A 14211-nucleotide genomic window follows, 5' to 3' on the forward strand; every position below is an offset into this window, starting at 1 on the left:
TTCCAAAGCTCAGGTCCAAGACCTATGGCTTGGAAACTAAAGCCTGTTTTGAAGCTCAGTTACAATCTGGAAGTCAAGATCATTCATGTCATAGTATTTCCAGTTTCTATGTGTGGTTGTGAAAACTGGACAGCAAAGAAGACTGACAGGATGAAAATCAAGCCATTTGAAATGTGCTGGGCATGTGTTGTATGGGTGCTTAATGGAAAAGGCAATAATGCTCACTCAAGTGGAAGGCAGTGGGGAAAGAGGAAGGCCACACTACAAGTGGATTGATTCAATCAAAAGAACCCATGGCCCTGAGTTTGCAAGACCTGAGAGGGCAACTGACAACTGGGGTTCTTGGAGGCCTCTCATTCATTGAGTTGCTAGAAGTCAAGTTGATAGCAAATGACAACTCCCCAACAAGCAACACAATCCTATGTGTGTCTTACTCTGAAGGAGGTTCCACTGAACACAGTGGGTGCCTATTCATAAGTAATTGTGGAATGAGCTACAGACCTCAACCATTCTTCCCAGATCAAGTCTTCTCCCTGGGTACCTACCGGGCGTCCAGGTATTCCTTGATCTCCTTTTGAGCCAGGCAGTCCAGGTTGACCTGATGGACCTGGGTTCCCCTTTTCACCTTTGACTCCTCCAGTTCCGGGGGGTCCACGGACACCTTCTGGACCAGGTAGACCTTGGTGTGGCAGAACAATGGTTTTATGGGTTAGTGTGACTTAGCTCTCTTTTCGATCCACCTCTAGTATAAGTAAGGCTCACCCAAACCCCTTGAGATTGCAGAGAGGTATGTCCCCCAAACTCAGTTCTGAGCTTAGAGAGGTCAGATCTAACTAGTAGGGATTCTGAGGTATTCTGCGGTGAGTGAGCCCTCTGGGTCTGAACAGTGTGCCCTACATTATGTGGATAGCCACAGGTGCCATACTCTATAGCAGTGGTTCTCAACCTTGTGGTCCTCTGGATTTTGAGACTTCAACCCCCAGAATTCCTGAACAATGAGCATACTCACTGGGACTTCTGGGAATTGAAGTCCAAAGCATCTGGAGGCCCAAAGGTTGAGAACCACTGCTCTATAGGGATGCAGGTCTTAATTTAATTCTCTTCTGGAAGAAAGAATAATTTCAAAAGCTATCCGAGTGAGATTATGAAAGGTGTGTCAAAACAGCCACTTGCAAGTACTGTATTATTTACACCCCTAAAATCACCTCATTTCATATAATATTTAAATTGCATGATGGACTTAGAACACAGTGCTGACTTACTGGGCTTACTGGTGGCATAGTAATAGTGATGGTGGAGGGATAACCATATTGGAACCCTTGTGCTCCTATTGATATTTTCATACTTATACAAGCAAACTGCATAAGGTCTTGGGGAGCAGTCCAACTTCTGTTGTGGGTTCCCCTTTCTCAGGCTCAATTGAAAGGAATGGGAGTTGGACAATGCCACAAAATGGTAAAAGGGCCCTTTTGGCAACAGAGAACAGGCACGCAATGAAGACGGACCTTTATACAACTCCTGCTAATTCCATTGGAAAACAGGTTGAAGGGCTGGGTTTATCAATGGATACCTCCCCAAAGTGTTTTCTCCCCATAGGGAAAAGATGCAGGTTCCCGAATCTTCTCTCCTACTAGGAGAAAACTTAGCTACACCAACAAAAGAGTACAATCGCTTTGCTAGAGGGCCACAGATATAAGTATAAAATGTAGTTCATACCTTAAAATAAAAAATCATACCAAAATAGATGAGGCATTTCATGACTTGAATATGGAGCACAGATATCACTGATATATTAAAATGTTTGATTCAATGCACTGGGCGTCTTTCTTGTGGAGACTTTGGCCATTTTCCTCCTTGCTAATACTTGCTGAATGAGTAATATCTGAGCTTTAGATCCTACTGTTTCTTTAAAAGCTTAGGGTTAACCATGGAAAACTGACCAGAAAAAATACCACCACCACCACCATCACCAAAGAGAAGTATGGCGAAAAGATCATGTACACTACATGAAAATTTACTCCTAAACCCAGTTTGTATTTTTAATATCAATGAATTTGTGCCAGTTTGGGAAGCTGTTTTGCAAGAACAGTCAGGATCTAATATATACATTTACCTGTTCTTTGGTATGAACAAGTGCAGATATGGAAAGGAAACCAAATTTTAATGTAAAAATAATGAATTACTTTTTATTAAGTGTGCTCTTATACTCTGTTCTCTCCTCCAGCGCAGTCACAAGGAGGAGATTAGAGAGCTTTGCTTCTGTTTTCAGTTAACCATAGTTTATGTTTAAACCGTAAACCATAATTACTTTTCACTATGATTTATTGAAACTAGCAAGCTTCACAAAGCATGAGTTGAAGTTGGCTTGTTTCATTAAGCAACAGTTAAATCTAACCCTATTGTGTGCAAGTCTGGACAACTCCTATAAACTATAGTTAGTTAAAAATGGAAGCAAAAAGTTTCAGATCGCCTTACAAATGGGCAAGAGGACAAAATGCAGGATCCTGATGCTTGGCCAAGATTGCTTATGCAACAATAAACCAGTTTGCTAGTGCTTCCGAGGCAGCCGTTTCCGATTTACAGTCAAAACAACATCGTAAACAACCAATGCAATGTAGAAAAGCAAACCAACCAAGTTAAGAATCTAACCTGGAGGACCTGGAAGGGTCAGGGTTCACCAAAGCCCAAAGATCGATGTTAGGGGGATATCAGACACCACACAGTGCAAAACAAGATTACGAGTTAGAAGTGGCACAGATGAGATAGATATTGATACTAAACAGTGAGACCAATTTCACCAGCATATTTTGTATTTACAACATTGCAAAACTTGCATGCATGGGGGAAAAAACCTCCCACCCGCCGGCATACTTATATACTGTATATATATATCTACATAGCACCATTTATATATACAACTTATTCTGGTGACCAGGCTACCGCGACCAATGTGAGCAAATGTGCTCAATCCAAAACTTTGTTGGTGTTGTTGGTTTTAACCGTGGCGCCTGAGGTTTGCTACTAATTAGTTCCATGTGAAACAAAGACAAGATACTAATTGTGACCATTTCACTGACACTGGTGCATGAAGGACAACTTGGTCGAAAGGAGCAGGTTTAGCGGGGAGAAGAGAGGTGACATGATAGCGTCAGACTCTGGCACATTCAGTCATAAGACGGTTGTTTGTGTTGTAATATACAGCGCTGTTTAATGTTTTAGATATATAGAAGGATTATATGGATGTGAGAGTATACTGGAATAGGATGAGAATGATGGGAGGTATAGTACTAGCGGAAATAACTGGTGGTGGTTCAATGGGATGCTTATGGCACGGGGCAGGGATGTGTAGGAGGACTTTTCTCAGAGTCTGCTGGCGAGAAACAAAGTAGAGATGAGACCAGGATGGCACTGGAGGCTGGGTGAATGAGGTTGGCATGGAAGAGAGGGTGGATACATCTTCATTAGTAAATGAATTAAGACGAAGTCTGCAAAATTCTGGGATGGGACATTGCTAATGCTATTCCAGTGTTGGTGGATGATAGCAGGAAGGCATTTGCAGACAGAAGTGCCAACATCTTATGTATTTTACTGTGTTCAGTACAGAAGACAGGTTTACTGAACTCTGGGGAGAAAAGGCAGCTCCAGACAGATAGCCATCTTTAAATATCTGAACGATGGCATGTAGAAGATCAAGTGAACTTTTTTCCTGCTGCTCCAAAGAATTAGTACACAAACCAACCAATTCAAATCATAAGAAAAGAAACTCCACTAAACATTAAGATGAATTTCTTAAGATTCTTGTGTATCTGAATGCAATGCCTTCTCTGGGGCAGCAGACAGGTAAAGCAAGGCGTTGCTGGTGTCCTCTGCATCAAATGTGTCAGTGAAACGTTTGAAAAAATATACATATTCCATGCAACATTCAATTCTATACCAGGTTATGCATACACATTAAGTTTTATCTCACTTGCTCTTTCTCTGCATCTTCTAATTCTACTTACATTAGCACACTACATTACTAAATAAAAGATGAGGCTAACATGAACATTGTAGTACAAAACAGAAAGAAAGTTTTGCTATGGCATCGAGTGTGGCAAAATCCAGTTTTTCAGCCACTATGCAATTTCTGTTATGAAGGGCACATCAGGAATGAATGTGGTGTTGTTCCATTTTCTAGCTTTCTATCTAAGACTAAACTCTGGATTTAATGCAATATCAATGTGGCATCTCAGTTTAAAACTATCTTTCTCTGCTTGTAGTTGCGAAGATTTTCTTTTTCTTAAAAGCCATCATAGCAAAACTTTCACGTCTTTGTTGCAATCCACACAATATAGATGCATATGCCAAGTCATTCCTATTCTATGGAAAGATATTAACAGCATTATAATTAGGCTTAAGTAACATTACATTAGTAGAGAAACAAGAATATTCACTAAATCAGAGCACTGTTGGGGTGGGGAGGAAAGCCCTTCTTCCAATGCAATCTTCTTCATGTCTACTCAGATGTAAACTTTAATGCATTTGAGAGGAGTCACTCCTAGGCATTGAGTCACACCTTGGAAAAGTTACTTTTCTGAAATACAACTCCCAGAATGCCCAAACCGGTGCAACTGTAGACCAAATAAGTAATGTTTCTAAGCTCTGCAAGGTGTCCAGGGAGATTATTTTGTTATGAGGTGAGCCAATTTTCTATCCCTGGGATGCTTTAGGATCTACATAAAGCAAAGAAATCCCAACCCAGAAGTGCTGAAAATCCACTTCTCGTGTTGAAAAACCATTTTAAAAAAGTTTATCTGCAAAAGGCTGCAACATGTTTAGAAGTTGAATTGTCACTCCATTCATCTTTTATTTTTGAGGAAACAGAATCGCCTTGAACTCTCTGATGTTGGCCTAAGGCAGATGCTCCAAGGCCTCTTCCATCTTAAGAGGCACCAACAGGATAGATGAGATTTAAAACAGTAAAGCCAGAATCTTTGTCTTTGGGGAAACACTGAAAGACTACAAGGCACATCTCACTCCCTCTCAAAATGGCCAAATGACATGACATGACACCACTTCCTGACACCAATTTTGGCAGACTGCAGGGGAAAATATAGTTGAGTTTGCTTGGGGAGGGGATGGGGGAACTGGACCCTGGCTTCCATAAAGCTGCCCCAACCCAACTCAAAGGTACCATTTGAACCTCTCACACTCATGGCACCATATTAGCTTCATCATGAGTACGGTCGTTGGTACATGTTTGGGTATGGTGTTGGCAAGTGTTTAATCAATAAAGCTGTTGTAATTCAGCCAGAACATACCCATTGTCATCTGCAAAAAGCGTAAAGAAACTAGCTATGTGGACATATATCCAAGTGACTTGTGGAGTCAGTTTAGGTCAGTGTTTCCCAAACTTTGGTCCTCCGGGTGTTTTGGACTTCAACTCCCAGAAACCCTAGCCAGCTTGGCTAACAACCAGGAATTCTTGGGGGCTGAAGTCCAAAACATCTGGAGGACTTAAGTTTGGGAATCATTGATTTAGATACTACAAACTATTTGCCCAAGTTCTGCCAATGATTTTCAGATCACAGAGTTGCCACATTGGTTCTTCCCACCAATCCCTGCATTTGGCCATACTGTAGGTTCTCAACGACTAGTGATCTACCACATCTATGCAAGATTAATGACTTGGCATACACATTCTTAGAGAACAAGGCATCCCCCCCCCCATCAAAGTAGTACATTCAAATTCATGCAAAGTTATTACACTGGAGTTAATGCGCTAACCTGTGGCACCTGGAAGTAGGGGACCAAAAGTTCACCAAGGCCATCATTAGAAGGGGGAAACATCAATATGGTTAGATATGTCAATAAACTAAACGTTTTCATGGCGATCCATCTAAAATTCCTTTTTGTACATAACGTATAGACCAAGCTATTGCAACCCATCATCAGTTTATCACGGTGCAGTCCAATGCATGAAAGCAATGGTAAATGTTGCAGCTTAAAATGATTAAATGAAGGTGGTCTAGCACTGCAGTTTGGTATGGAATGGATATTAAGGAGTTTTCCTAACAAAAACAGTCCTGTGTAAAAGCTGGAGGAACTCCTAGGAAGAAAACTGTATTATGTGAACCATGGCCAGAGTTAATGCCATAAGCTTCATCGAAGTGTTTCAAGCAGCCACTATTCCTTTAAAATTAATTGATTCAAGAAATGTCTTCTTTGGATAGCCAATTTCATCTCCATCCAGGTTATGTTACATAGGTGGTGTTTCATCCATTGTGGCTCATTTAGGCGGACAAATATGGACTGATTTGACAGGCAATAACAGCTTGGTCTACCCATGTTGGGACATGCGCTTCAGATGCTCTGCATGGTGCAGTATGCATGCAATACAAACAAGGATGGTGGGAACAAAACCACTGAGCGGTTACTGGTACTTTCTCATGGTGCTTAACCAAACAGAAGTGTGCACACATGGCCCATGAAGTACATGTGCTGTCTTCTGCTGAATTGCTAACAATATGGCATCTGTTTAAAAAAATAGCCTTCAATTTGGCTTTAAAACAAGATGCAATAGGAGCATGCGCCTTGTTTTCAAGCGGATTAGAGCTGCTAGAAATCTTCCAGGAATGCTAACCAATCTGGAAAAAATGCCACATGCCATGTTTTAAGACAAGTTGCAGCTTTTGTGCTGACATCGTAATGCCAAATTCTGGTGACAAAACCCCACACTGTTGCATTAAAACAAGAGGATCATGTGCCTTGTTTCCAAGTTTGTTAGCTCTCTCAAAAGAAGCTTAATGAATTTGAAAACAGGTGCTCCTCAGGTGTGCCTCAGTGTGGGCTACACATTCACAGCAATTGTTTGCTTCTGGGCAAGATTGATACTATCTCCTTCTAAGTATGAAGCTCTTTTATTTTTGAATGTACAGTGTGTCCGCATATGCTGGAAGCCATGCCGTAAAAAGCCATGGTGCACCCTGAAAGAATGGAGAGTGTGCCTGTGGCGTGTGTGCTGCGCCACACCGTAGGCACAAGCCCCATGGGCTCCAGCATATGTGGGATTTCCCTTACATGGGAACGGATCGCCTGCGTAATGGAAGGGCCCACTGTATTTTACTGGCACGCAAAACTGTATATACTACGTGGAAAATGCCACTGAAGATCCAGAAGATTTTCTGAGATTCAGTAGATCTCAGCTAATGGGTAGGTTCATATGAATGCAGAAGGGCTTTACCACATGAACCTGACCATCAGCTGAGATCTTCTCTAACTGCTCCCATGGGCATGTTCTCTTCATGGAATCAACTGATGCCCAGGAAGGACCTTTATAGACTGTATCACCTCATCACCATACTCACAAGTTTTGCATTTCCATCAATATTCATACAAAGGTCCTTCCTGGGCACTAGTTCCCTCCATGGATCTGAGGATGTAGACCAACTCTACAAAAGCTCATGCTACAACTTCTTTCGCACAAGATCCCTTTGCTTATTGATATTCCAGACTAACACAGCTATGTCTCTGAATTCTACTTTAATGAAGAAGTCACACAAAGGGGGCCAGTTACAAATAAAACCATACAATATGCAAAGGCTTGTCCACTTTGTAGCTGCCTTTCTTGGTTTTAATGTAGGACAATAAGGCAGAAAAATAGGATGAAAGGCAGTCTACCTTTTCTGTTTTAACGTTTCAGCCATTGTCCAGATTTTGTCAGAAACCCAATAGCAGCTCAGTGGCGTTCGCCCACAATGGAAATTATCACTTCCAAGAATTAGCACACAGAGGGAAAGCAAACATGACAAGGGATGGTAGGGTGAAGATGATGTGGCGCACTGAATCCATCGGAGCCACAGGACATTGATGGAGCAAGGAAAAGCACACGCGACGCAAAGATGAACGGGAACCATGATACAATCTGGTCATGCTGTGCTGCTAACATGGATTTGATTTCAATGGATCCTGCGGGCAGTGCATATTATTATTATGTTCGGTGCACAAGATGGATTTGTTTATCAATGTGGCGTCATGGTACAGGCACATTTGGCGGATGCTATTAAAAGTCGATTGGGTGCTTGGCTGGATGATTGCTGTGATGACATGCGGAGGCCATCTCAAGTTGGCAAACTTTTGCTGTCAGGTTATCGAGGGAGTGCTATTTATTTTCTCTCTCTCGACATTGCTTTCACAGCAAATTACGGAAAGCCAGAAGATATCAAGTTAATACCTTCCAGCATTAAACAAGCAACATATAAATACCGAAAGGGACTGATGCAAAGTTCAGTCTAATTCCACAGACCGATAACCTGTCAGCAAAAGGCTCAATGTGCTGATTTTTCTCTTTCTTACCTGGCCTTCCTGGTATGCCTGGTGGACCAGGGCTACCCTTCGGTCCTTCTGATGGTGGCCCTGGGAGTCCTGGGGAGCCTGGTGGGCCTTGGAGGCCAGGAAAGCCCTGGGCCCCTGACTCTCCTTTCAGACCAGGGGGGCCTGGTGGACCAAGGGGCCCCGGTAAACCTGGGTCACCCTTTTGACCTGTTGTTTGAAAACAAGAAATTGAAAAAGTCAGAGGCTTTTATGGACGGCATCCATAGTTTTTTGTGGGGTTTTCAGGCTACATGGCCATGTACTTGAAGAGTTTATTCCTGATGTTTCACCAGCATCTTCATTTCTCCAAAGATGCCAGCCACAGATGCTGGTGAAATGTCAGGAATAAACTCTTCTAGAACATGGCCGCTTAGCCCCAAAAACCCACCCAAAAAACCTATGCAAAAGTCATGTTTGTTAGGATTGCAAATCTTGGTAACATTTACTATTGCAAGAAGAAATGAACAACTTTGCTGAGATAAAGTCTTGAAAGCTGCAGTTTTCAAGGACTGTTTGCAGTTCAAGACTCCTCTGCTTTAAAAACATTAGCCAAAATCTTGTTTTCTGCACAGAAATTGCAATTTTCTTCACAATGCATTTTCTATGAGAATAAATGCCAAATGAGACATACTCTTGTGGGTGTCTAGTATTCTCCTTGTTAAGCTTCTCTGAGTCTCTGACATTCAATATACCCACTTTTACGTCTGTCGTTTGGATATTTTCAGATATTATCAACCTGGCACCTTCTATATACAAAGTATGATCTCTACTACTGATCTAGGATCAACCTGCTCCATGAATAAAGACAAATAAAACTTTGCCTGATAGTCCTGGGAGTCCTGGATTTCCGGGAAGACCAAACCCTGGTTGACCTGAAAACAACAACAACAATGATAGAAGTCAATGGAATGGTTATGTATTATGGATGTGGTTCTATATGGCTGTCTACATTGCATAACTTTACACATATGTAGCAGAGTTTAAAAAGGTGCAGTCGGAGTGGGAAAACAGATCAGGTCCCAGAAGATGTACTGGGAAGACTTCTGTTTGGAAAGAATAAATGGGGGGGGGGGGGGGAAGCAAGTGGGACATCCAAGAGAAGGAAGGCATTTGCTAACCTGGTTCTCCCTTCTGTCCTGCCGGTCCAGGAATGCCGTCTTGCCCAGGTTGTCCTTTTTCTCCTGAAGGACCTGGAGGACCAGGGCGACCAAGGTCACCTATGAACAGATGAGGAGAACATGTTAAAAATAGCAGGCTTTCTGGCAGTCTTGAGGTTTGTTTAAGTTTGTACAGTTTGAGTTTCCCTTAGCCAAAATGCTTGGGACTAGAAGTGTTTGGGATTTTGAAATTTTTCGGATTTCGGAATATCTGTATTCGCACAGACAGTCGGCCCTTTGTAGCTGTTCCATTCCCGCATCATGGATAAGAAAAAAACGTAGGACCTTAAGACCCATTGTCCCCAATGGCAGCACAGCTGGGTGCATGCACCACCATTGAAAACAATGGGCTTTGCCATCCATGGATGCTCAACTCCAAGGATGCCAAGCCAGCAGATGACAAGAGACCACTGTACATACATAATGAGATGATACTCAAGTTTAAACACAAAATTCATTTATGTTTTGTATACATTTTATACAAAAAGCATGATGGTTAATTTTATCTTGTGCATGAAACAAAGTTGGTGCACACTAAGCCATCAGAAAGCATCACTATCTCATTCACCCGTGAAAAAGTTTTGGATTTTGGAGAATTTCAGATTTTGGCGTTCTGGATAAGGGAGACTCCATCTCAATTTCAATCTCAGTTTGTAAAGAATTCACATTAAAGGAAAAAGCTGTTGAGAAGTACATTTTCCCCTTTTCTTTACTGGATTATGAAGGCCATATCCAAAAGTAACTGTCAAGATCTCTTTCCGTACTCATGCCACATGGACAGCTTCTCACTTGGTACGCTGTATTTCTATTACTACCAGACCCAGGCCAAGAACCACTTGTGTCCTCCAGTGTCCAAGATGAGCAAGGTCTACACTTGCTTCCATCCACTCAACCCTCTGTGATAGGGGACACCTGGGCCCATGCACACTATACACATATAGTGCCATCATACCACTTTAACTGCCTTGGCTACATCCAATGGAAGTTTTAGAAGAGAAGAAAGGGAGGTAGTATTAACCAGCCTTCTTTCCCATGAGCAGCATTACCCAATGCATCCTTCCATCACAGAGCTGTTTGCTAACATGTTGGGAGATGTACACCAAAGAAGGAAAAGCAATGCTTCCAACATCTATGGGGGAGTCTAAGCTACCTTAAATTGCTACGGCTACTGATTTTATCACTGGAACCAGAAATTGGTTTTTATATTTAAAGCATAGACTTCACATTCCAGATTATCAACAGATAAGGGAAATTTTGATTTTGAAAGCCTCCTTCTTTCAGAAAAAAAGGAGAAAGTCTATCTCTTTTGGAAGCATCTTGCACCGTATTCTTGCAAGTTTTCTTGCCTCATGATGGGTGTTTCTGAATGTTAAATCAATGCTGGATCAGCATTTGGACAGGTAAGTCTGCACAGAACCTCTCAGGAGTCAGAGAAGTGGGAATACTATACAGTTGCTACTGTTGTGTGCCTTCAGGTTGTTGAGGCATACAACCATAGGGTTTTCTTGGTAAGGTTTGTTCTGAGAGGGTTTGTCCTTGGCTTCCTTTGAGGCTGAGTTGCCCAAGTCACCCAGCGAATTTCCATGACCAAGCAAGGATTCGAACCCTGGTCTCTCAGTGTTTTAATCCAATTCTTAAATCACTACGCCATGTTGACTCTCAACACTATGTGTAACTGCTATGTTTTACTAAAAGCTTAGCTTCAGGACAATTCAAGTAGACCAAGAACAAAAAAAGCAGTTGCCCACTTTGCCCCAAAGTTTGACAGATCTTGCATCCCTGAACATGTACCTGGAGGTCCAGGTGTTCCTGGTACGCCTGGATTACCTGGGGGTCCATCGATACCTTTTGGTCCTGGCATACCTGGTGTCCCTGTGAAAGCAGAATTTTAGCTTACAAACAAGGAAATTAATTCAGAGAGACGTCAGAGGAGGTAGACCAAGTCTACAAATGCTGACATACAACTTCTTTTGCACAGTCCATAAGGTGCTACAAGATCTCTTTGCAAACAAGGAAATGGATAAATAAAGGAGGTGCAATGCAGCTAGATGGGGCCAGTAAAATAGGATGAAAAATGGAATAACTTGTTTATGAATTATAGTCCAAACACAGGGGATAAAATTGGAAGGGGGAGAAAAGTTCTTCCCTTTGCTATTCTACTCAGCGATGGGGATGGTTCCTTTCATTGAAAGGAGTTATAGTACTTATGCTGACCTGTAATAAGTCCACCCAGGGTTTTTGGGTTGATTTTTTGAATTAAATTTCTCTATACAACACCGTTGCAAAACTAAAAGAAATTATCCATATATATATAAACCTCTCAAAGCTTTGGGAAACATTAATGTTTTCAATTGAGACTTCCCAGGACCAATGGGGATTGCAATCCAACAATATCTGGAGGGTCATAGGTTCCCCAGCCATAGCTTTAAAACCAATATGAGAGGGAAAGGATGAGAAGAATTCACTTCCCTGGAACAACGTCTTGACTTTATCCCCTGTTCATGTTACTAGAGTCCACTATGTACATACCAGTAAGGGAAAACCGTAAGGCAGAAGAAGAATTACCTGAAGCCAAAACATGAAAGCATGGAGAAAAACAGAAAAAACAAGAGTCAAATGAAACAAGAAATTAATTACCTGGGAACCCGGGGAGGCCAGGTTCACCTTTTGCACCTGGATTACCGGGCAAACCAGGCAAGCCAGGATTGCCAGAAGACCCTTTGATACCAGGACTCCCTGAGTAGCCAGGCAATCCTGCATCGCCCTGGAAAAAAACCGGAGAGGTCAAAAACAAAGAAGGGGCCTCGTTTTTGGTGGGTTTCTTGGGCGATGAGGCCACGTTCTAGAAGAGTTTATTCCTGAGGTTTCACCAGCATCTGTGGTATGTATGCAACAACAAGGGTCTGTCTCCATCCATCTGGGCTGATGTGGAGCAGGCCATCACAAGATTTACATGGGTTTTGGGATACCTGTGAGATATGAATTTTCACGGGAGACCTGAGATCTCAAAAGAAACTCTCCTCTTGCAGGGCCGGAGGTAGCCTCATATAGGCCAGCTTCAAACATCCCATATTTCTCTGTGGAGAACCTGGCAACCCTTAAGAAGTTAATCTTTCACCTCTCTCTCTCTCTCTCTCTGTTCTCATTTGCAAGCACTATGAAGAACAAGCTCTTCTCAGTGTGGCTTTCTGTGTATCCAAAATAGCACTAGCCTCACATGCTCACAAGATATTCACCTCCAAAACCCTTTAGCAAATTGAATGGGTTTGATGTAAAATTCAATAAGTCCAATGACGATTCAACATGCTTGAGTGCATCTCACACCTGTGTGCATACAGGTTGAGTCTCCCTTATTCAAAATGCTTGGGATCAGAAGCATTTAGGATCCCCTAATATTTGTAATATTTGTATTACATTGTGGCATGATATCTTGGAGATGAGACCCAGGTCTAAACATGAAATTAATGTATGTTTCGTATACATCTTGTACACATAGCCTGAAGATAATTTTATACACAATATTTTAAATAATCTTGCACATGAGACAAAGTTGGTGCACACTGAACCATCAGAAAGCAAAGGCGGCACTATTTCAGCCACCCATATGAACACATTGAGTAAGGAATTCTACAAGTTGTAGTTCTAGAAAGTAACTTCTCCAAGCTCTGCTCAAGGAATATTCAAGAATCATGCCAGAACAGGCCAATGCTGTGATGATCTGCATTCATTAAACTAGTGATGGGTACTTGGCTTGCAGCTCCTATCATCCCCAGCCAGCAAAACCAATGGTGAGGGATTATGGAAGTTACAGTCCAAAAACTTCTTGAGAGCCAAACTTGCCCACCTCTGCATTCATGTTTATGTATTTGTTTGTATGTGCATGTGTATACACACACACACACACACACACACACTTACAAAATGTATCTAAAAGGGAAGCCAAGATCTTTATATGACACTGATAAAATATCCTTGAAAAGGACATTCCAGCAACATACCTTAGGGCCAGGGGGACCTGGAATACCGACGTCCGAAAGTCCAGGATCACCCTTGTCTCCTTTCAGTCCAGGAAACCCAGGAGAACCAGGCTGTCCAGGGCGCCCTCCTATGCCTTGTGAACCTTTCGCACCCGGGGAACCTGTCCAAAATTTAACAAGAAAGGTTGCAGCAGATTCTGAACCTTCAAATATGTCCCTAACTATGTTCACAAACTAAATGTCTTCAGTTTAATCTCTAGTACAAAATTCATCCCAACAACAGACCTGAATGAAAAAAAATATCTTAGTTACCTGGAAGACCCATTTCGCCACCAGAACCTTTCTGTCCAGGGGGTCCAGTTGGTCCAGGGGGGCCAGGTAATCCTCGATCGCCTTTGGGACCTAGCAAAAACATATTTCTTAGATTGATGCTAGACAATCATTTCCACCAACAAACACACATAGAGTCCATCAGATCTGTTATGTCATTAGCATTCAAGCATCAGAATTCATAGACTCATCATGCATAATCTTCCAAGTCTAGTATCTGCCATGGATTCCCGTTAAAAAAACCAATATATCCAGGAAATCTTAATTTTTTTGTTTCAGGCATGTGCTAATTAAGTGTTATTGTCTCAATGTGCATTTGTGTTTTCTTTGTGTTTTGCTATTGAAGCATGCTCATTAAGGGTTTTGGGAGGCAGCTGCAATATATCTTGCTTGCT

The 14211-nt window shown here is 42.0% G+C and overlaps 1 protein-coding gene across 2 annotated transcripts in view; it reads right to left on the reverse strand.

Annotated features, from left to right (window-relative positions):
- LOC149308798 (uncharacterized) overlaps positions 1-14211 on the reverse strand; it is an 87927-nt gene that overhangs the window by 7397 nt on the left and 66319 nt on the right. For both annotated transcript variants that reach the window (XM_089536484.1, XM_089536486.1), the window contains exons 35-42: positions 13799-13888; positions 13508-13647; positions 12147-12273; positions 11301-11381; positions 9471-9569; positions 9174-9224; positions 8335-8520; positions 546-679 (exon numbers count right to left, since the gene is read on the reverse strand). In XM_089536484.1, the coding sequence (XP_089392610.1) occupies positions 546-679; positions 8335-8520; positions 9174-9224; positions 9471-9569; positions 11301-11381; positions 12147-12273; positions 13508-13647; positions 13799-13888 (908 nt within the window). The remainder of the gene's footprint in view (positions 1-545; positions 680-8334; positions 8521-9173; positions 9225-9470; positions 9570-11300; positions 11382-12146; positions 12274-13507; positions 13648-13798; positions 13889-14211) is intronic.

The sequence above is a fragment of the Sceloporus occidentalis genome, unplaced genomic scaffold (assembly GCF_023333645.1).
Source record: "Sceloporus occidentalis isolate IW3139 unplaced genomic scaffold, rSceOcc1.0.p SCAF_8, whole genome shotgun sequence".
NCBI classification, from domain to species: Eukaryota; Metazoa; Chordata; class Lepidosauria; order Squamata; family Phrynosomatidae; genus Sceloporus; species Sceloporus occidentalis.